The 23,475-nt window shown below is 32.7% G+C and overlaps 1 protein-coding gene across 1 annotated transcript; it reads left to right on the forward strand.

Moving 5' to 3' along the window:
• Positions 1–11,421: 11,421 nt before the first annotated feature.
• LOC100256880 (valencene synthase-like) lies at positions 11,422–13,697 on the forward strand. Its single transcript, NM_001281095.1, has 7 exons — positions 11,422–11,631; positions 11,712–11,985; positions 12,086–12,458; positions 12,538–12,756; positions 12,845–12,983; positions 13,082–13,330; positions 13,407–13,697. The coding sequence occupies exons 1-7, from the start codon at positions 11,422–11,424 to the stop codon at positions 13,695–13,697; spliced, it is 1,755 nt and encodes a 584-aa protein (NP_001268024.1).
• The last annotated feature ends 9,778 nt before the right edge of the window (positions 13,698–23,475 follow it).

Genomic DNA, 23,475 nt, shown 5'->3' on the forward strand with positions numbered 1-23,475 from the left:
TTGGGCTTTGATACCATATGAAGGTTGTAGCCAAAGTACTATTGAGTGATATAATGAACATGTAAGGTTTGGAGAATGAATGAATTAATTCTCATTGATGAACTTATACACATATTTATTCAATGTACAAATTATAAAAGAATAATTTTCCTAAAATCAAGCACCTAAAATCAACAAACTAATTAACAAGAGATATTTACAAAATTTTCTAAGAATATGGAAAGTGAATATTAAACAACTAGTATTTTTACCATGATTCCTACCTTATATGCGTCTGTGTATTGTTGCATTTATCATGGGTGTTCACCATGCTCTAAGATAGGGTTGTTAATTACAAGAAATAAAAATTTTAGTGTGTTGAAGGTTGAACTATAGGGAAAGGGAAGACCCGAGGATGCATATGGGAGGCTAAGAGGTGAATTCAAGTGATTTGAGTGAAATTTTGGAATTATGGTATATATTTTTTCTCAAAATAGAGAAGAATTTTAATGGTTAAAAATTTAGATAAAAGGTTATGGAAAAACACTAGGGATAAGAGATACCTCCTAGAGACCTTTGCATCAACTCAACATATACAACTAAATTTTTAAAATGAGAGTAACCTAGGGAAATATGTGGTCTTGAATGTCATGGACATTGCACTTGAGCCCTAACTCCAAGACAAACTTTGCAAAATCATGAGATGTTTGCTACAAGTCAAGTCATTAAAATCTCTCTCTAGGTGACTTCTTAAGCATTTTATAACCTAAAATAGAAGTTGTAAACAGAGGTTTAGAAAATAAATGGAATATCTCTCTTGATTTATTGGAATGAACAACTAGTATCTTTATAGAGAAAAAATTAACAACAATATAGAATCTAGGCTAAACTAAATCCCTAGAATATAGGAAATAACTAGGTAGAATCTAGACTAAATTAAATCTCTAGAAAATAGAAACCAAAAATTCAAAGAGATAAAGCTTCCTAATCACCTACTATTTTGAATTTTAAAAATAGAATATTAATAAAACTAAAACATAAAACACTTAATCCTAAATAATATTCTCTACACTCCCCTTCAAATTGGGGAAAAATGTCCAGTAATCCTAGCTTGTGTGTTAGATCCTCAAAGTTTGTCTTGGCAAACCTTTTGTTAAGATGTCTACAGTTTGTTTCTTTGTAGGAATGTAGGTAATGCATATTAACCCTTCTTCCATCTTCTCTTTGGTGAAATGATGATCAACTTCAATGTGCTTTGTTATGTCATGATGAACTAAGTTGTGAGTTCTACTTATGGTAGTTTTTTTTTTTTTTTTTTTGTCACAATAGCAATAACTCTAACCAAATCATGACACAAATCCCCTGAACAATAGACCTAAACTCAACCTTAGTGTAACAACTACACTATATTTTTTTTTTACTTCATGCACACGTCAACAAATTTTCCTAAATAAATGTGCTATAACTTGAGGTAGACCTCCTCCTATCTTCTACTAAGATGGCCTAATTAGCATCATTGAAAGCTTCAATCTTCTTCTTTATTCAATCAAACTTATCTTGATGTAAATACTGAAAAGATTATTAGCCTTTCTATATCTTGAAACTTGGAAAAACTATTCATGAATTGCACTTGGGATTATGAGAGTTTTGCATTCCCTGAAGGTGTCCAGAAGTGCAGTAGGGAGCATGTGTCGTGCTACATCACGAATGTGAGATTCGATATAGGTTTTGGGGTATAAGTCATAGGGATATCTTCAACCAGGTAATTATGTGTACTTTTCTTTGAGATGAGCTCTACTATCTCTTGACTCTATGATTATTACATCCACAAAGTCTCTAGAAGACTTTGTAGGTGGTTTTCCATGTATAGTGTCTTTTTATGTAATTGAATCTCTCTTTTAATTGATAAATTTCTTTAAGAGGAATAACAAAATAAAAATTGGGTTGTAATTATATTTGTGTATTGACAATTTTGGGTCAAAATTCCAATTGTGCTTCTCTTAGTTCATACCTTAAATCCTCCCTTAGACTCTTGCCATTTTCAAAGTGTTCATGGTTGAAGACGACTTGAGGAGATGGTAAGTACTTTTGAGGTGCTGGATGATGATAAACATTGATCAATCATGTTTTAAACTCTTATCATTTTATTGAAAAAGATAGTGGTTACTTAAGGAGTGTAGAACATAGCGTTTAAATAATTTGGACTGATTTCTAATTGATTGATGGAACTTAAGGGTAATAGTTTCTGTTGTACCTAGTTCTTTTTTAATTATTGTCTGATCGATCAAACTTCAATCACATCTGCATTCCTTCAACTTTTTCCAAATGACTTTCAACAGTTGATGAGTTCTAAAACCCTAATATTTAAGCCACCTTTCTAGGAAAGGAGAGACAACTATGAGAGTTAGAGTTGAGCTTAAAGTTTTTCTAACTAAATTGGAGAGTGTTTGCCTTGATAGAAAATCACTTGGGTTTGAGTTGAAAATCAATTTTCGAATGAGAAATTTTCATTCCAAATGGGTTGATTCATTGTGTTATTCATCCTTACTCTCATGCTCATCATTTTGGGATAAAACCAAAATTTCTTCTTGTATAGATTCAAGAGGAGGCTGAGATTAAGCTTGGTATGGATTCCAAGATGCTCCAAAATAAGAAAATTAATAACTAAAGTTTGAAGGTTCTAGACAAGAGGTTTGGGAGGAATGAAAGCTTAGACTAGTGTACTTAATTGATTTTCTTCATAGTGGATGATTTGATCACATAAGGCTAGTGGTTTTTTTTATCTTTTCAGAGAATTTCCATGTTAAAATATTGGTGCCATTGTCTCTCTATTCTATATCATACTTTGATTCATTTTTCATTAGCTTATGATATTTCCATTATGATGTTTTGGATGATTAATTGCAATATAAGCTGAAATTAGATCTTTGAAATTTTAAAAGAATATGGTATATTTTAGTTTTTGGTGTTGATGTCAAGAACATGCGAAAATGTATTTTTGTGTTGATGCAATATCTTACATAACATGAATGGGGAATGTTGATTCATATGTATGTGACTTGCATTGACTAACTTATCGGGAGAGTATTGATGTATCCATTGTTGCTTGTGATTTGCTTTATGGTTGATAGGATTGAAAAAGAAACTTAAAACATTTGAGAAAAATAGGGGAATTGTAAGCATTTTTAAGATACCATCTCAAATTGTTTTAAAAACACCTATTCAGCCCCCCTTTAATTACGTGTTATCCCTAGGTGAAATTCATTTTCATGGGACCTAAACACTCTTGTAGAGAAATTGTAGGTGGCATGGTATGGCTAAGAGTAGAATGAAGAACCTTTAATGAAGTCGATTAGTTAACCTTGGATTTGCATGATCCTTCCTCTTGATGGCATGTCATGGCCAAGGTGGTCCATGCTTCTCGAGATGTTTTGTTAATAGTAATGAATGAAATAATGGTAGGAGAAGGATAACCAACAACAACATTGAGAATGAATTGGTCTTGGTAAACCCATAAGGAGTATTCCAAGTTCACAATTTCATGATTTTCTTCTTTCAAAATTGGAGGTGAGCAAGGTTGAGATTTGTCTAAGAATCTCATGAAATCGTAACCTACAAGAAATGTATGAAATTGAAATCTTCAAGAGGTGTAATTATTTATGGTGAGTTTGAGAGGGGTTTAGGCGACTACATTGATGGAGATTATAGTTTGATTGTTTTCAAAAGGATTTATGATAGCAAGATGAGAGAACAAGGAGGCAAAAGATTTAGGGTTTTTTTGGAGTGTTAGGATTGACATTGGAGCACCTTGGGCTTTAATACCATATGAAGGTTGTAGCCAAAGTACTATTGAGGGATATAATGAACATGTAAGGTTTGGAGAATGAATGAATTAATTCTCATTGATGAACTTATACACATATTTATTCAATGTACAAATTATAAAAGAATAAATTTCCTAAAATCAAGCACCTAAAATCAGGAGACTAATTAACGAGAGATATTTACAATTTTTTCTAAGAATATGGAAAGTGAATATTAAACAACCAGTATTTTTATAATGATTCGTACCTAATATGCGTCTGTGTATTGTTGCATTTATCATGGGTGTTCACCATGCTCTAAGATAGGGTTGTTAATTACAAGAAATAAAAATTTTGGTGTGTTGAAGATTGAACTATAGGGAAAGGGAAGAGCTGAGGATGCCTATGGGAGGCTAGGAGGTGAATTGAAGTGATTTGAGTGAAATTTTGGAATTATGGTATATATTTTTTCTCAAAATAGAGAAGAATTTTAATGGTTAAAAATTTAGGAAATAACCAGATAGAATCTAGGCTAAAATAAATCCCTAGAATATAGGAAATAACCAGATAGAATCTAGGCTAAATTAAATCTCTAGAAAATAGAAACTGAAAATTCAAAGAGATAAAACTTCCTAATCGCCTACTATTTTGAATTTTAAAAATAGAATATTAATAAAACTAAAAGATAAAACACTTAATTCTAAATAATATTCTCTACACTCCCCCTCAAATTGGAGAAAAATGTCCAGTAATCCTAGCTTGTATGTTAGATCCTCAAAGTTTGTCTTGGAAAACCTTTTGTTAAGATGTCTACAGTTTGTTTCTTTGTAGGAATGTAGGTAATGCATATTAACCCTTCTTCCATTTTTTCTTTGGTGAAATGATGATCAATTTCAATGTGCTTTGTTATGTCATGATGAACTAAGTTGTGAGTTCTACTTATGGTAGCTTTTTTTGTCACAATAGCAATAGCTCTAACCAAATCATGACACAAATCCCTTGAACAATAGACCTAAACTCAACTTAGTGTAGCAATTACACGATATTTTTTTACTTTATGCACACGTCAACAAATTTTCCTAAATAAATGTGCTATAACTCGAGGTAGACCCCCTCCTATCTTCTACTAACATGGCCTAATAAGCGTCAATGAAAACTTCAATCTTCTTCTTTATTCAATCAAACTTATCTTGATGTAAATACTGAAAAGATTATTAGCCTTTCTATATCTTGAAACTTGGAAAAACTGTTTATGAATTGCATTTGGGATTATGAGGGTTTTGCATTCCCTCAAGGTGTCCAGAAGTGCAATAAGGAGCATGTGTCGTGTTACATCAAAGATGTGAGATCCAATATAGGTTTTGGGGTATAAGTCTTAGGGATAGCTTCAACCAAGTAATTATATGTACTTTTCTTTGAGATGAGCTCTACTATCTCTTGACTCTATGATTGTCACATTCACAGAGTCTCTAGAAGACTTTGTAGGTGGTTTTCCATGTATAGTGTGTCTTTATATGCAATTGAATTTCTCTTTTAATTGATAAATTTCTTTAAGAGGAATAACAAAATAAAAATTGGGTTGTAAGTATATTTGTGTATTGACAATTTTGGGTCAAAATTCCAATTGTGCTTCTCTTAGTTCATACCTTAAAATCCTCCCTTAGACTCTTGCCTTTTTCAAAGTGTTCATGTTTGAAGATGACTTGAGGAGATGGTAAGTACTTTTGAGGTGTTGGATGATGATAAACATTGATCAACCATGTTTTAAACTCTTATCATTTTATTGAAAAAGAGAGTGATTACTTAAGGAGTGTAAAACATAGCGTTTAAATAAGTTGGACCGATTTCTAATTGATTGATGGAACTTAAGGCTAATAGTTTCTATTGTACCTAGTTCTTTTTAATTATTGTCTGATCGATCAAAATTCAATCACATCTATATTCCTTCAACTTTTTCCAAATGACTCTCAATAGTTGGATGAGTTCTAAAACCTTAATATTTAAGCCACCTTTCTAGGAGAGGAGAGACAACTATGAGAGTGAGAGTTGAGCTTCAAGTTTTTCTAACTAAATTGGGAGAGTGTTTGCCTTGAGAGAAAATCACTTGGGTTTGAGTTGAAAATCAATTTTCAAATGAGAAATTTTCTTTCCAAATGGGTTGATTCATTGTGTTATTCATCCTTACTCTCATACTCATAATTTTGGGATAAAACCAAAATTTCTTCTTATATAGATTCAAGAAGAGGCTAAGATTAAGTTTGGTATGGATTCCAAGTATGCTCCAAAATAAGAAAATTAATAGCTAAAGTTTGAAGGTTCTAGACAAGTGGTTTGGGAGGAATGAAAGCTTAGACTAGGTAAATCCTTGTACTTAATTGATTTTCTTCATAGTGGATGATTTGATCACTAAAGGCTAGTGGATTTTTTATCTCTTCAAAGATTTTCCACGTTAAAATATCGGTGCCATTATCTCTCTATTCTATATCATACTTTGATTCATTTTTCATTAGCTTATGATATTTCCATTATGATACTTTGGATGATTAATTGCAATATAAGCTGAAATTAGATCATTGAAATTTTGAAAGAATATGGTATATTTTAGTTTTTGGTGTTGATGTCAAGGACATGTGAAATTGTATTTTTGTGTTGATGCAATATCTTACATAACATGATTGAGGAATGTTGATTCATATGTATGTGACTTGCATTGACTAACTTATTGGGAGAGTATTGATGTATCTATTGTTGCTTGTGATTTGCTTGATGGTTGATAGGATTGAAAAAGAAACTTAAAAAATTTGAGAAAAATAGGGGAATTGTAAGCATTTGTAAGATACCATCTCAAATTATTTTAAAAACACATATTCAGCCCCCCTTTAGGTGTTATCCATAGGCGAAATTCATTTTCATGGGACCTAAACACTCCTGTGGAGGTTTGTTCTATTGGATCCCTTGGTCGTTCCATTGAAGCATGCCAAAACCGTCACAACCAAATCAATCAATTTGATTTCAAAAAGATGACCTTTTGTTACAATGTTATGATTGGGGCTTCAGCTTCATCCAACGCCATTACCCCTTGGTGTTGGAGGTCAAGCAACCAATAGTCCCCGACAATTCACTTCTTTGGTTGAGGATGATGGTAGTTGTCCTCAAGTGGCTCTTGAGCCTATAAGACTCTAAGTGCACTTGAGTGCCTTCACCTGTGCAATATTAAAAAGGACTGCCTATTCACCCCTAATCAGTTTCATAACAAGATTCTAAAATTTCATGCACCAAAAGCTAACATATGATCTTACATATTTTTACATGTTATTTTAATTTTTCATTGGCACATACTTGATATAATCATATAATAATATTTAATGTACCAAAAAAATTTCTTTAGTTGGCTTTGTCCCTTTATTAATGTATGATTCTATTTCTGCACAAGGCAGTTGCTGTGAATAAAACATGTTACGAATGAATTTTCATGCTTTTTCTTATCATTCATAGTACATAAATTCAGATCCATCATAAGTTTTATTGTGCATTTTAATTCAGGCATGAGTCCGTGGTTATAAAGGAAGTCATTAAAGAAATTTGGGATGAAATGGCGTCTAAGCCCTTTATTATGGATAGCCCGAGTACAAATGAATTCATATTGAAGGACTTAGTTAAGTTTATGAACATTCAATCAGAAGATGTTCACATGATTGGGATTTATGGAGAGGATGGACTTGGCAAAACAGCGATTGCCCAAGCCATTTGTAATGAAATCTCTTCTCAATTTGAGGGATGTAGTTTCCTTGCAAATATTAGAAAGGTTTCCAAAGAATATTTTGGTCTACAACGTTTACAAGAACAATTTTTTCGTGATATTCTAGTGCTAAGAGGAAATCGAGAAATAATCTTATAGGTTCTCTTAGTCATAAATGAAGTGGAACTCTCAATTTATAGGTTTCTAAGCTCGGGAGTCAAAAACAGCCAAAAGCAACCTCGTCCGGTCGAGCTAGGGGTCGACTGGTTCACTAGCCGTTGGAGCATTTAATGCATGACAGGTTACCGTTGCCTCAACCGGACCTCGACCGGACCTCGACCTGTAAAGGAATTACCTCAACCAGAAAGAGAAGGCTACTGGGAGAGAGAGAAGGTTTTTAACCTTCCTCGATCGGTCCTCGACCGGACGACCTCAGCCGGTCGACCGGTTCCACAACCGGTTGATCGGTTGGCTTTAGCCTCGACCGGTTGAGCCTTTTGGCCCCGAAAACCTATCCTTTTTGATTTCTTTCTTTTCCAATACTTAGACAAGGTCTTTAGGTGAGTTAATATGCCACTTTTGAATCAATTTGCCTAAGGTATGTTTGATAAAACTCGGGTCTTAAAGAAAATAAAGTTTTAAAGAATAAACCGAGTTTTCTAAGATGCATGAAAAGGTATGAACATCCTAAGTGTACTCATGCTATCATCTTACATTCATTTCCTATGATCTCAAGTCTTCCAAGCGTCTTGATCTTGTATCCATTTGGTCATTTGATGAATTTTCGAGTTTATACCTGAGATTCTTAAACATTAAACTAATTAGTTACTTAACCATGGTTTGTTATCATCAAAACCCGATTAGGAGAACCCTTGGGCTAACAGGTATATTTACCAATTTTAAATGAAAACAGTAGTTAAAAATTGTATATATAGATTATGTTTGAGTTTGATTTTAAGATATTTTTGGGATAATTGTGTTTTGGACCCAGTTGGGCCCAAAAATTAAGATTTGGCCCATGAAAGTTTCATAATTGATGAAAATGATATAAAATATAAAGAAACCAATATACCCTTCAAAATTATTTTGAGTATTTTTTATCACAATGTTTGATAAACTTTTTTATTTTAATTTTTTTTAATAATTATTCTGAAAATTTATTATTTTTAGAAAACTAATTTTTTTTAAAAAATATATTCTAAAAATATATCATTTAAAAAAATAATTTTGACATATTTATAGTTATTTTTTACATACATAATTTAAAAATATATATTTTCCAAGATGTTTGATTTTTAATTAATAATAATAATAATAATAATAATTTATTTTTATTTTTTTTGGAAAATGGTGTATTTTTTTCCAAATCTCTAAATTAAATTAAAATTTATTGAGGTTTACATATAAAATTAAATTAATGTTTTTCTAATTTATTTTCGTAGTCAATAAAGGTCATTTTTGGAAAGATAAAAAATTCACATAATTCTTTTCAATTTTCACTCTTTTTCTAAGTCTTGGGCTTAAATAGTGAACTTATAGGGATCAAAACTTAATTTTTGGACCTAACTAGGTCCAAAACACAATTGTCCCTCTCTATATATATATTCTCTCTTCCCTTCTTGTTAGCATAAAAATATTAGCTATGTACCAATTTTTATGTTTTTTCTATTAAAATAAATTCCTTTAATTTAGTCTAAAAAATTTTATAATAAAAAAATAAATTTCATTTATATTCCCATAAGTTTAGTGAAATTTCATCAAACAACACCTCTATAAATATATTCCATTTATAAAATTTATTTTTTTAGAGAGGTTTTAGGTAGAAAATTCACATAGATGTATTATATAATTCTTTAAAAAAGAAACTTTATTCTCTATAAAAATAAATTTTATAGATGAAATACACTTAGTTATAGGGGTGTTAATTGACAAAATTTGAAATTAATGGTAATTTAGTATATTTACACCAAATATCAAGGAGAGTGAATGAAATTAACTGTACTCAAAATGGTTGTACCTTGGATATGCATATATAGGACTTGTTGAGCATTTGAAATTTAATAGTGGTTAAAAAGGTTCACAACGTGTGTGTAAGTGATAAGTGTCAAAGTAATTCCTCACCATTTTTTTGGGAACAAAATTAGTTTGTTTATGAAGGTTGCAGTCCAATTAGTATTGAGGGAGAGAATGGCTGCGTAAAGTTTAGAGAATGAATGGCTTAATTCTCATTGATAACTTTATACACATATTTATACAATCTACAAATTATGAAAGAATAAATCTCCAAAAGTTAAGGAGGTAAAATCAAGAAACTAATTACCTAAAATCATAAAACTAATCAACAAGAGATATTTACAAGATTTTTTAAGAATATGAAAAGTGAATATTACATGCTTCTATCCTTATCATGCCTTTTGAGGATAATTCTTAAATTTTTGACAAATTTTCAATCCCAATATTTCATTTACATAAACCACATAATATTTAATAAATAATTCTGCTTGAATGTCAATAATTGATCCTAGAGGAGACGTATGTAATGACAATAGTAAAAAAATAAAAAGTTACTTGATTTGATAAATAATTCTGATGTGTAGGTCCTACATCAATGAAATGATACTTGATTTGACAAATGTCCTTACAAACATGTTCTTCATTTTGAATATTTATAATGACAATAATAAAAAAATAAAAAGTTACTTTATGTGAGTCAAATTAAACTATCCAGACCCTAGAGGAAACGTATGTAACCAGCTAAGCAATTCATCACATGAAAATCGTTCCTCCACCTTATCATAATAATTGATTCTTCACCCATCAATAATTGAACTCCCTTAATATTGCAGTTTACATCTCCTTTTTCTATTAATTTCTGTATGAAATTTTAACGTAGTCATGTGACATTATTTAATAAATTCCAATAAAACTATAAGAGTTTTAAATAATCAATGAATCCAAAATGTTTTCAACTAGTTCCTAAACATTATAATTAGTCTTCCTATCACTCAAATGAATGTAATATAAATCAAATAAAATATTTTTGTACATAATTATTATTTTAATTTAAATTAAATTATATGTAAATCATTAACTTAAAATTTATTATTTAAATTTACTCTAAGTTATAATGTTGTTTTACTTTAATTAATATCAAAAAATAAAATCCTATAAGTACTAAACCAAATAATATTTCAGAATTAGAAAAATTATTTATTTTGATTTTCTACTTTAAATTAATTGTATTATTTAAAATCAATAATTAAGTTATATTAAATCATTATTTTCATTTAGTAAACATCTATTCAGTCAAACTTATTATATAATGAGGTGTACTTATTTTATAATTTAACTATTTTAATATTTAAAAAAATGGGAGGATGCTATGAATAGGGTAGAATTAGTCCTCGATAGTAGCATGTCTAATTTGATTTGATATGAGAAATTGGACTGAGGTTAAATTAAACTCAAACTCTAAAGTTTTTTATTGGTATTTTCTAATACAAGTCGAATTTTAACTCATTCAAACTTTGATATAATAATAACATAAGAACTGTTTGAGTAAAAATTAATTATCTTTTTTTTAGATATATATATTTTCACACTCTTACATGCATTCAATGGTTTTCGTACGGTGAAGTGACCTCAATGGCCTTAATTTGTACACAATAATACGTACTAAATATAAGCATGCTTTTTAAATTTAAACATGTGAACTTCATGTGTAGAGGAAGTCTAGGCCGCCTCTTCACACAAGCTCTAGAAGACCAATACTTTTCTTACCATCAGTCTCTTCTGTGCACAGCCCTTCCAAATCATGGGCCCCAAAACCAAACCAAATTCCACATACTTTTCAACTGCATACAACCGTGCACTGAATGCCAGTGCTGCCCTATAAATAATATGGAGCTTGCCAAGCTATTTCTCTCATACTTACCAATTCATCATTCAAGGTATAGTGCTGTTCTGTCACTGTCCCAAGGAATTAACATGTCTACTCAAGTCTCAGCATGTTCTCTAGCCCAGATTCCTAAACCCAAAAATCGTCCCGTGACAAATTTTCACCCCAACATTTGGGGTGACCAATTTATCACCTACACCCCTGAAGACAAGGTAATTCAATGAAATTATGTTTATATACTTATTTAGAAGTTATTTTTCTTGATGTTGGATGATAAAATTTGTTGGTCTAGGTTACACGTGCCTGCAAAGTGGAGCAGATTGAGGATCTGAAAAAGGAAGTGAAAAGGAAATTAACGGCTGCTACTGCTAACCATTCCCTATTGCTGAACTTCATTGATGCAGTGCAACGGCTTGGGGTGGCATACCACTTTGAACAAGAGATAGAAGAAGCGTTACAACATATTTATGAGAGTTTTCATGACCTCAATGATATTGATGGTGATCTCTATAATGTTGCTCTTGGATTTCGACTACTAAGGCAACAAGGATACAGTATTTCATGTGGTAAGAGACTAAGGATTAATTATCACTGAATAAGAAAAAATTATATTCAACCTTCTTATCATTTAAATCTTATGTTCAAGTACTGGTGATGTTTGTGTAGGTATATTAAAAAAGTTTACGGATGAACGAGGTAGATTCAAGGAAGTTTTGATCACAAATGTACGAGGCCTGCTAGGCTTGTATGAAGCTGCACATCTCAGGGTTCATGGAGAGGACATACTTGCAGAAGCACTTACTTTCACCACCACTCACCTCAAGGCCATGGTAGAAAGTTTAGGATATCCTCTTGCAGAACAAGTTGTTCATGCCCTGAACCGGCCCATTAGAAAAGGTTTGGAGAGGATAGAGGCAAGATGGTATATATCCGTCTACCAAGATGAAGCTTTCCATGATAAAACTTTACTAGAGCTGGCAAAATTAGATTTCAATCTAGTGCAGTCACTGCACAGGGAAGAGCTAAGCAATCTTGCAAGGTTGGTTTTTAGATCACCCCACATGTACTTGGCCATTCTTATCACTTTCCTGTATGCTGATCATGTTAATGAATTTTAGGTGGTGGAAAGAATTAGACTTTGCTACAAAGTTACCTTTTGCACGAGACAGATTGGTTGAAGGCTACTTCTGGATACTTGGGGTGTATTTTGAGCCTCAATACTTACGGGCTAGACGAATTCTAACCAAAGTAATTGCTATGACATCCATTCTAGATGATATCTATGATGCATATGGTAATCCTGAAGAACTCAAGCTCTTCACAGAAGCCATTGAGAGGTTTGCTACTTGCACATTACCAACCTTGATTGTGTATAATATTTGTATTTATATATACCTAAATCGAGGCTCATTATTTTATTTTCAGGTGGGATATTAACAGCATAGATCAGCTTCCAGAATACATGAAACTCTGCTATGCGGCACTCTTAGATGTGTACAAAGAAATCGAGGAAGAGATGGAGAAAGAAGGAAACCAATATCGGGTTCACTATGCCAAAGAAGTAGTAGGACATCTTTAACTCCGGATCCCCACCTTTTGCATTGATGATATTTTATATGGTCTCATATATACATAGATATAACTTGGATGAATGTTTTTTAGATGAAGAATCAAGTTCGAGCTTACTTTGCTGAGGCCAAATGGTTACATGAAGAACACGTGCCAACAATCGAAGAGTACTTGCGTGTTGCACTAGTAAGCTCTGGATACTGCATGCTTGCAACCACGTCCTTGGTGGGAATGGGAGAAATAGCAACAAAGGAGGCCTTTGATTGGGTGACCAGCGATCCTAAGATTATGTCATCTTCAAATTTTATTGCAAGGCTCATGGATGACATCTCATCACATAAGGTATGCAGAATATGTGTTTCAAATGGGAAGAATATAACACGCTTGTTTTTTCTCAACTTTTGTATTATACATGCAGTTTGAGCAAAAGAGAGAGCATGTGGCCTCAGCCATTGAATGTTACATGAAGCAATATGGTGTCTCTGAAGAACAGGCATACAGTGAGTTTCGAAAGCAAATTGAGAATGCATGGATGGATATTAACCAGGAATGCCTCAAACCTACTGCTGTTCCAATGCCTCTCCTTGCTCGTGTTCTCAATCTTACACGAGCCGCGGATGTCATTTACAAAGAGCAAGACAGTTACACACATGTTGGGAAAGTGATGAAGAATAACATTGCGGCTTTCTTCATTAACCCTATAATATAACCAAATGGATGAGTTGATTAACGTCCCGTATCTAATAAATCATTATAATAAGGTGAAGGAGTAATATGTAATACATCATTGTAATAAGGTGAGATGGACACATTATATGTAGCACCTAGTTTCTCTGGGTTTCAAAATAATTAAGTTTGATTTCTTATGTTATATTTGTTTTACTGCTCCATTCAGTTAATAATATGTGCGGAAGGATATGACTTCAAGGGAAATGAGTCAACACACAATAATGGACTATGAGATATTAAACAATGACCTAAGGATATGACTTTAAGAGAAATGGCATGGGTAGAATCTTAGAGTATCTCAAGGAAACAATATTGAGAGATATACGTGGGAATGCTTATTAATATATGTAGTTAGTATATTAGAATTATGTATTTAATTAATATATCTCTTATTTATTTAGTTACTATATTATCATTATTTTATTTCTTTTTTGAAGTAAGGGTAAATTAGTCTTATTTAAATTTTGATAGTATTATACCTATTTTCAAGATAATTCATAATAAGAAATCTTAAATTTTCTTTTCTCTCTTTTTCTCTTTGAATCTTTTTTTGGATTTCAATCTCATTCATCTATATACAAGCTTTGAGAGTGAATAGGTTTTATACACTTTCATAGATGTGACACTGAAACCTTGTCTAATCGTCCCAAACTCCATATACTTGTTAGAAAAGGTAGAATGCTTTCATTTATTTCTAATAATTTTCTCCCCTTTTTTTAAAGGAAGCTTTTAATTTGAAAAGCTTTCAAAAATTAAATTTGATTAAATCTTTGAAACTCGATTAGATTATTTTAGTTTGAGTGTTTGATCTAGTCTGTGTATCTTTAATTAATTAAGAGTACTGCAAAATTTTAATATTTTTGTTGTTAGTAATTTTTGTTTTATAAATTAAAGATTAATGTAATTGGTGAACAAGAGTAGTGAAAGACAATTTATTTTTTAAAAAAATTCTCAATCAATTATCTCTTTTTAAACAGTGGTATTAGAACCATGAGAAAAAGATAACAAGTGATTGGGGAAAAATGTCAGGACATGTCATTTTTGGAAAAGGGATAGAGGTGGATAAAGCCAACGTGGAAAATGAAATCATTAATTTCATTGCAAAGGAAGCCTAGGCCACCTCATTACACTTGAGATTTTTTGACCTTTCAAAGCCATTTTATTTTGTTTGTTGTGTTGTCTTCTTTCAGGAAAAGTGTGGAGAATGTTATTTGAAAGTACCATGCATATACTTCCTTTGCTATTTATTTATAGGGATTTTAGTGCATTCAAATGCCTTAATTAACTAAACTATTGTAATTTTAGTAAATAATATGTACAAAATGATAAGAGACTCAAAATTTTAAAAAATTAAATAATTAAAAAATGGAAAATGAAAGAAAAAGCTCCTAAGAATAATGGCTCATTTGGACTTTTGTGTGAATTTATCCAAGAGACTCTAGAAAATCCTATCATTTTCCCGTCATCAATACCTTTCATACATTGTGCCCCAAAATTCAACCAAATTTCACTTTCTTTTCAACAACATACAGCTGCTGAAGGCCATTGCTGCCCTGTAAATAATTTGGAGCCTCCCAAGTTATTGCACTCGTACTTACAAATTCAGCATTCAAAGTATAGCATTCCAAGAAATTAACATGTCTAGTCTAGTCTTAGCATGCCCTCTAGGCAAATTTTCTAAACTGAAAATCAGCCAGTGGCCAATTTTCACCCTAACATTTGGGGTGACCAGTTCATGTCCTACACTCCAGAAGACGAGGTAATTGAATGAAAATATGTGTTAATCTTATGTGGCTTATAAATACCTATTCAAAAGTTTTTTGACTTATTGTGTTGGCTAGTAAAATTACTTGGTTGCCACAGGAAACACGGGCCTGCAAAGAGAAGCAGGTTGAAGATCTAAAAGAGGAAATTCGAAGGAAGCTAATGAATGCAGCTGGTAAACACTTCCCAACAACTGAAATTCATGGATGCAGTGCAACGTCTTGGGGTGGCATACCACTTTGAAAGAGAGATAGAAGAAGTGCTACAACATATTAAAGATAGCTATCTTGATGATGATGATATTGAAGGTGACCTCTTTAATGTTGCTCTTAAATTTTGGTTACTAAAACAAGATGGGTACAATATTTCATGTGGTAAGAGACCAAGGAACTATCATGTCTAAGCTAAAGTGTATCCTTCTCATAATTCCAATCTTATGTTCAAATTATGATATTTATGTAGGTACATTCAACAAGTTCAAGGATGAAAAGGGTAACTTCAAGAAAGCTTTGATCAGCGATGTACTAGAAATGCTAGGCTTGCATGAGGCTGCACATGCATATCAGAGTTCATGGAGAAAAACATACAGGATGAAGCACTTGCTTTCACCACCACCCATCTAAGGTCCATGGTAGAACATTTAGAATATCTTCTTGCAGAACAAGTTGCTCATGCCTTGAAGCAGCCCATTAGAAAAGGTTTAGAGAGGCTAGAGGCAAGGTTATATATCTATCTACCAGGATGAAACTTTGCATGACAGAACTCTACTAAAGCTAGCCAAGTTAGATTTCAATCAAGGTGGTATATACAAGGAGGAGCTATGCAATATTGCTAGTTTTGCTTTCAAATCACTAACAGATATACCTAGTCACCTTCTCATTTTGACCTGAACTAATTGTTCTAATGAATTTTAGGTGGTGGAAAGAATTAGACTTCGCCACAAAGCTACCTTTTGCCTGAGATAGATTGGTGGAAGGCTACTTCTGGGTACTTGGGGTGTGATTTGAGCCTCAATATGTCTGGGCTAGACAAATTCTAACCGAAATAATTGCCATGACATCCATTGTAGATGATATATATGACACATATGGCACACTTGAAGTACTCAAGCTCTTTACCAAGGCCATTGAGAGGTTTGATACATGCAAATTAAATTATAAACCTTCATCATTTGTACTGTATGTGATACTTAAATAGGCCTGGTTTAATTTTCATGTGGGATGTTAAAAGCATAGATCACCTTCCAAAATATGTGAAACTCTGCTATGTGGAACTCTTACATGTGTACAAAGAAATTGAGGAAGAGATGGATAAAGAAGGAAACCAATATCAGGTTCAATATGTGATAGAAGCAGTAAGGCATTTTGCATTTGACTTTGTTTTGTATAGTAACATAGGGTTATATATGTAACTTGATTGAATGTTTGACAGATGAAAAACCAAGTTAGAGCTTATTTTTATGAGGGTAAATGCTTCCATGAGGGACACAAACCAACAATAGAAGAGTATATGAGTATGGGAGAAATCTTAACAAAGGAGGCCTTTGATTGGGTGATCAGTGACCCCAAGATTATCACGACATCAACTGTAATTGGGAGGCTCATGGATGACATCAATTCACATAAGGTATTGTGAATCTAGTTCCTGTTAAGCTATAATTTAACCTTGACCTAAAAGGCCAATCAAACGTACATAGGTTTTAGGAGTAACATTTCTCAATCAAACCATATGTTCCTCTTGCGTATAATTCTTGAAGTCGAAGGCAGGTTTGATTGATTTTCATTTTTAGTTTGAGTGTTTGATCTAGTTTGTGTATCTTTAATACATGTTTAAAACACATGGATCAAGTTTGAAACTTTTCTGTTATTCAAAAATCACGTGATGGAGAAAATTCCTGGAAGTTACTAGGAAAAAGATATTTTCCTCCTAAATTTCGGTTACTAAGACAAGATGGCCGGGTACAATATTTCATTAACTATGCAGAGTTCAATTTTCTGTGAAAAAAAAAAATTATGGAGAATCAATTTAATCAACTCATCATTTTCCAAGCAAGGATTAAGATATTGAAAAGCTTACCTTATCTACAAATTGGCATGTCAAAAAGCAGAACTTTTTTTTTTTGGTGCTTACTTTCCTTTCTTTTTGTGATCTCTGTAATGACATGTTAATAGTTAGTTTGATTGGGATTTCATTTGTAGGAAGTATTTGCTCTTCAAGCCCTTGGTGATTTAAATCAATTTTTTTTGCATTGTAATTGATAGATTAATAACACTATCTTGAGGAAATGTACTTTCAATAGGAGTTTTATTTTCATCTATAGCCATGTGCCTTGATCCCATACTCGCACTCTCATAACGATCCTTAATGAACCTAGCGTTTAGAGTTTCAACAATCTTGGTATTGTATAATGGGCATAAAATCTGTAACCTTTCTAAATATCCTACAAATTAACAGTTCACTATTCTAGAATCTAATATTCATGCATTTGGGTTATATAATTTGGTGTTGCACATCCCTAAACATTTAGATGATTTAGACTTGGTTTTCTACTTGCTCATAACTCAAAAGGAGTCTTTGAGATTGTCTTACAAGGCACTTGGTTTAGGATATGTGAACACTTCTTAATGCTTCAATCCATAATAATCCTAGTAAGGTTGCATTATACAACATTGGCCTTACCATAAATAAGAGTGTGATTTCTTCTTCCAACTACATCATTTTCCTAAGGAGTACCCGACATGTTATATTAAGCAACCACACTATAGTCTTGATAATATAAGGAAAATGGTTTTAGAATATTATGTTTTGTTTGATTGTATCTTTTGTAGTATTGACCACCACAATCAAATTGTATCATTGTAATTGTCTTCAGAGCTACCTCATTTGAAAATTTTAAACATATCTAATGCCTCTATCTTTTTACTGATAAAATACACATAACAAAAAGAGAAATACCATCAATAAAGGTTACAAAATATCTCTTCCCACTTAAGGTTAAAATGGGAAAGGGGTTACATATATTTGTATGAATGATTTCTAGAAGCTCTTAACTCCTAGTAGTACCTTTATTTCTAGATTTTATTAACTTCCTTGCAAACACCATGATCTCAAAAAGTCTAAAGTGGTAGAACTTCTTCTCTAACTAACCTCTCTTGTCTTTCTTTAGAGGTGTGGCCTAAATGTCTATGGCACAATATGATAGAATTATTGTTAAGATATTAGTATTCGCATTCACGGACTAGGTAAAATTTGGATAAGGAATTAAAGAAAAAGATTATCCACTAATGAACTAGAACCAATAAGATAAGTGCTATAAAATAAATTTGAAGAGAAAGCAATTGTGGAAGTGCCTAATTAGTTGCAAACAATGTTGGAAGAATTTCAAGAGTTCAATGCCAGTGATTTACTTGATGGTTTGCCTCCAAGATGTGACATCCAACATCATATTGGTTTAGTCCTTAGAGGAAACTTGCCTAACTTATCGCATTACAGAATGAGCCCAAAAGAAGGTGGAGGAGTTGTTACAAAAATGATTTATTTGCGAAAGCATGAGCCCATGTGCAATCCCAAACTTGCTTACTACAAACAAAGATGGTAGTTGGCATATGTGCATAGATAATTGTGCTATATATAAGATCACTGTAAAGTGTCGATTTTCAATTCTGCACCTAGATGACATATTGGATTAGTTGGAAGGTTCAAAATTGTTTCAGAAATAGATTTGTGAAGCGGTTATCACCAAATTCGAATAAGACTGGGGATGAATGGAAAACAACGTTTAAAATTAAAGGGAGATTGAATGAATGGATGGGGTCATACCTTTTGGATTATCAAATAGGCCAAGTACTTTTATGCGGCTCATGAATCAAGTGTTAAGACCTTTTGTTGGGAAATTTGTTGTTGTGTATATTGACTATATTTTGATTTATAACCAGAATGAGTAAGAACACTTTCAACCTTTGAGGGAAGTTCTAATAGTGTTGCAGGAAAATAAATTATATATTAATTTGAAGAAGTGTAGTTTTATGACCAACAATTTGTTATTTCTTGAATATATGAACAGTTCAGAAGGAGTTCATGTTGACAATGATGAAGTTCAAGCTCCACAAGAGTAGCCTACACCAAAAACTATGATAGAAGTACGCCACTTTCATGGTTTGGCGACCTTTTATTGAAGATTTATAAAAAAATTTAGTACCATAACGACACTAATAATAGAGCAGTTAAAAGTTTAGAGATATCTTTTACATTTTCTCTCTCTAAAGTAATATCTTACTAGAGGTATTCGTTAAACTAGACTACAATATTATGCACTAAAAGCTTTAGATTTTGAATGTATTTAAGTGAATAATAATAATAATAATAATAACAACCAAATGAAGTAGAAAAAGTACGAAGAAAATAAAATAGTAAAAGTGGTGGTGAAGACAAAATGAAATGGAACCATTTCGACATTTTTTAATTTATTGATCAAGTTGTAAAATATATAGTAATTTTCCTCTATTCATGGGTTGTTACAACCATAGATAAAAATATTGGTTTCAACAAATATATTGATAACTCTGTTTTACGGATATATTGAGATATATTAGGAAATATCGGTGGATATTTTGACATAAAATATTAGTATGACAAAAATTGATCAAATTTTTTTAAAATATTAAGAAAAACTCTTAGAAATGATATGAGAAGTATAATAGATATTTTAAAGTTGTTTTGTTGAATAAATTGATATATGTATGATATAATTTGTAATTTTTAGCAATAATATTTAGAATTTGAAAGCATATTTTATATGCATCTATCTAATTTTGATATATTCAACGATAGAGAAGAAATGATGATACATATGTGTGTTCTTTATTTTAAAATATTGATAATTTTATTTATAAATTTGTCTAGTTATCATACAAAAGACTAGAAACTTAAAATTAATTTATTTACAATAATTTTATTTTAATTAATTTATATATACAAAACATATATTAATTTATCCACATATAATTTATAATATTTATTTGTAAGTTATATATAAATATATTCTATGACATATTGACAATATAAATATATAATATTTATTTAAAAACAGAAGGTCATTTCAATGTGTCCTTCTCAAGCATTAACTACAATCCCACATTGACTGCACATAACACCCAAAATTAGAGGAAAAATGAATTTACATAGGAAATATACCCAGGTTTGTAATTAGAGAAACAAAAAATAAATAAATAAAAAATAAAGCAAAGGCAAAGAGAAGAATTATTACTGGTTATCCACATGGTATCCGGTTAGCGTAGCTGCTTTCTTCAAGGCAATCCTCCACTTCTCTATTAGCTCCTTCTTCTCTTGATCTGCATCTTTCTCATGGTTGAAAAATGCGTCTTCAAAACTTCCCGATTGGTGTCCTACATCTGAAGGCTTGACATGGTAGAACACCGGTATAACCTTATTCTCCTCAAGCTTTGTATACTCGATGATCTTTGGGACTTCATTTAAACACCACTTGGAGGTAGCATAGTTTTCTGAGAAAATAATAATAAAAATCTTCGATCCTTGGATAGCTCTGGACAGACCCGATTTGATGTCCTCTCCTCTCCTAATTCATTGAATTGCATGTGATATTTCATTTTTCTCTTTTATTTTTATGTTTTCCCATTTCTACACTTTTGTCTAATGTTCTTCAATTTTTTTTTTTAATTAAGTAACAATGGGTTGACTTGACATCTATTCCAAAGTGTCTTCCTTGTTATCAAATTATCTATTCCAAAGTGACTTGACTTTTATATTTTACTTGTTATTATACATGCAAATGCAATTTTTTTATTTTTTTATTTCTTATTTATTTCGTACATCTTTTTTCTCATTTTTGTTTGTTACCATTTGATATTTTTTCAAAGACAAATAATATCTTTAAGAGTTTTATTTTAGTTTTTTCAAATCAACACTTGTTGAATCCAAGTCATTAAAGTGCGAAAATATCCAATCAAAGTTCTTCAATTATAATTATTTTTATTAATAAAAAATATAAGATAAATAGAAATTCTACTAACATCATAACTATGGAAAAAGAAAATGATTTTTCACAAAATTTCGCTAAGCTTTTACTAAACCAAATTCATATGCATTTCGTAGATAATGGTTAAAGCTTCTAGTTTCTTTAGGAACTACAATCAAATGCCATGTTCCCTATGTGGCATGGTTAAATCTAAGTCTCCCAGTGAACAACGTTGAAAGTTTTATGATAGTATCAAAAATACAATATACACAAATTGTCAGCAACCAAAAATAAGGAATATCTATCTCAGTTCCATTTCTATGTTTTGAATTCCTTATCTGTTTCTCTCAACAATGGTTAAAACAGAAAAACCCTGAAATATTCATGGAAAGCTCTTTAGAATTTTCCATATTCTCCAGGATTTCTGGAAAGCTATTTAGTTGTGAACAACCAGAGCAAGAGAGAAATATGAGGGCTTTCAAACGACAAATAGTTTCTGGAAAGCTCACAAGGTTGTTGCAATATGCCAGATTCAAATGTCCCTTGGCCTCTCCTTTGTTCGAGTCAGGAAGGCCCGTCACCAATTGGAGGGACGGGATATGGGCGAACATGCTGAAGATGTCCTTTTTGCTCTTTTTGATGGTGTAGACGAAGAGGATCTCTAGCAGGAAGAGGTCTAGATGGAAGAACATGTTCAGGATGTTGCACTCCATTAACACCCGGACGATATTAGGATGGATATGGGCTGGAGGGATTTGGGTATAGTGCAAGAACTGCTTGAAAAGGGACGGAAGAGGAAACGGAGTTCCGCGTTGAACTGCTCCTTACTAAAGAAAATGGCGTTGCGTGCAATCTTCTCTGTGGACGTTAGATCTCCCTCCACTAACTGAATAGAGACGCCATTTGGGATGAAGAAGAGTTTGTGGAATTCCCTCTCATTGAGAAGCTTAGTGGGCTTTCTCGGATTAGGGCGTCCGGAACTCATGACTGTCCGACCGCCCTTCCCACCTTACCCAATCACAGTGGATGAGGTAGTGTCCTTTTTTGCAGGCATATTGGAGCGATGGGCAGAGCCGAACCTGCATGGCACAGTGCTGATAGTTAGAAAGCAGCCACCTGACCCTACTATCTAGCATGCCTGATCTAGTGGCTACCCAAATCGGGAAACCCAATTCCACTCATCAATTCCTAACCCTAGCCAGGGACTGACTTGCTGCAACCTTCAAACACACAAAAGGAAGACAAATACCCAATAGACTCAACAGAGCCTCAAAATGCAAAAATAACCAAACTTAACCCTAATAAGGGTTATCAAGGCACGCCAAGTAGAGTATGATGGCCCGAAGCAGTCACGTACCCTCTTCTACAAAGTCTGGCAAAGTCATTTCTTGACCCACAGAAACTCCCAAGCATCACCGCAATCCCCAATCACAAACATGCACTCCAATCAAGGAAAAACGGTAAATAGACAACACAGAGAAGAAATGGGAACATACTTGGTGAGTGCTTACGGCAAGGAAAAGAACTGAACCGCAGTCGCTTGAGTAAACCAGTCGAGAAATCGCCAAGGAAAGTGTCGTTGTGCGAAGCCCAAGATCGCTACCTAGGTATTATTAGAACAAAGCAAAGGGGAGGCAAAAAGTGAAATCGAAGAGAAAAGTGTTGTCGGGGGGAAGGGGAGGGGAGGGGGGGGGGGGGAGGGAGGTGGGGCAGGGAATGAAATCCCTAGGAACCCCAAACGACAAGGCGCCCAACCGCGCTTCACTCGAGGTGACACGCCGCCTGGTAGCAATTTCAAGAATGGTGTCTCTTCATAAATGCCCTTCCTAGGCGCCATGTGTCGCACGGTCAATAAAAGAATTTGAAAAATCATTTTAACCCTTCTTTTCTGTCAAGAAAAAACAATCGAGTTAAAAGGGGGCATTGTAAGGACCTCCCCTGGGCGGACACGTGGTAGATTGCCTTGACCTCGCAAGACACCCTTCTGTTGGACAAATGA

The sequence above is a fragment of the Vitis vinifera genome, chromosome 18 (assembly GCF_030704535.1).
Source record: "Vitis vinifera cultivar Pinot Noir 40024 chromosome 18, ASM3070453v1".
Lineage (NCBI taxonomy): Eukaryota > Viridiplantae > Streptophyta > Magnoliopsida > Vitales > Vitaceae > Vitis > Vitis vinifera.

Excerpts from the sequence above, each read along its gene's own strand:
- LOC100256880 (NM_001281095.1), top strand. The coding sequence starts at position 11,422 with ATGGAGCTTGCCAAGCTATTTCTCTCATACTTACCAATTCATCATTCA. Across the intron at positions 11,986-12,085 it reads AGGATACAGTATTTCATGTG|GTATATTAAAAAAGTTTACG; the intron begins GTAAGAGACTAA and ends ATGTTTGTGTAG. Across the intron at positions 12,984-13,081 it reads TTCACTATGCCAAAGAAGTA|ATGAAGAATCAAGTTCGAGC; the intron begins GTAGGACATCTT and ends AATGTTTTTTAG.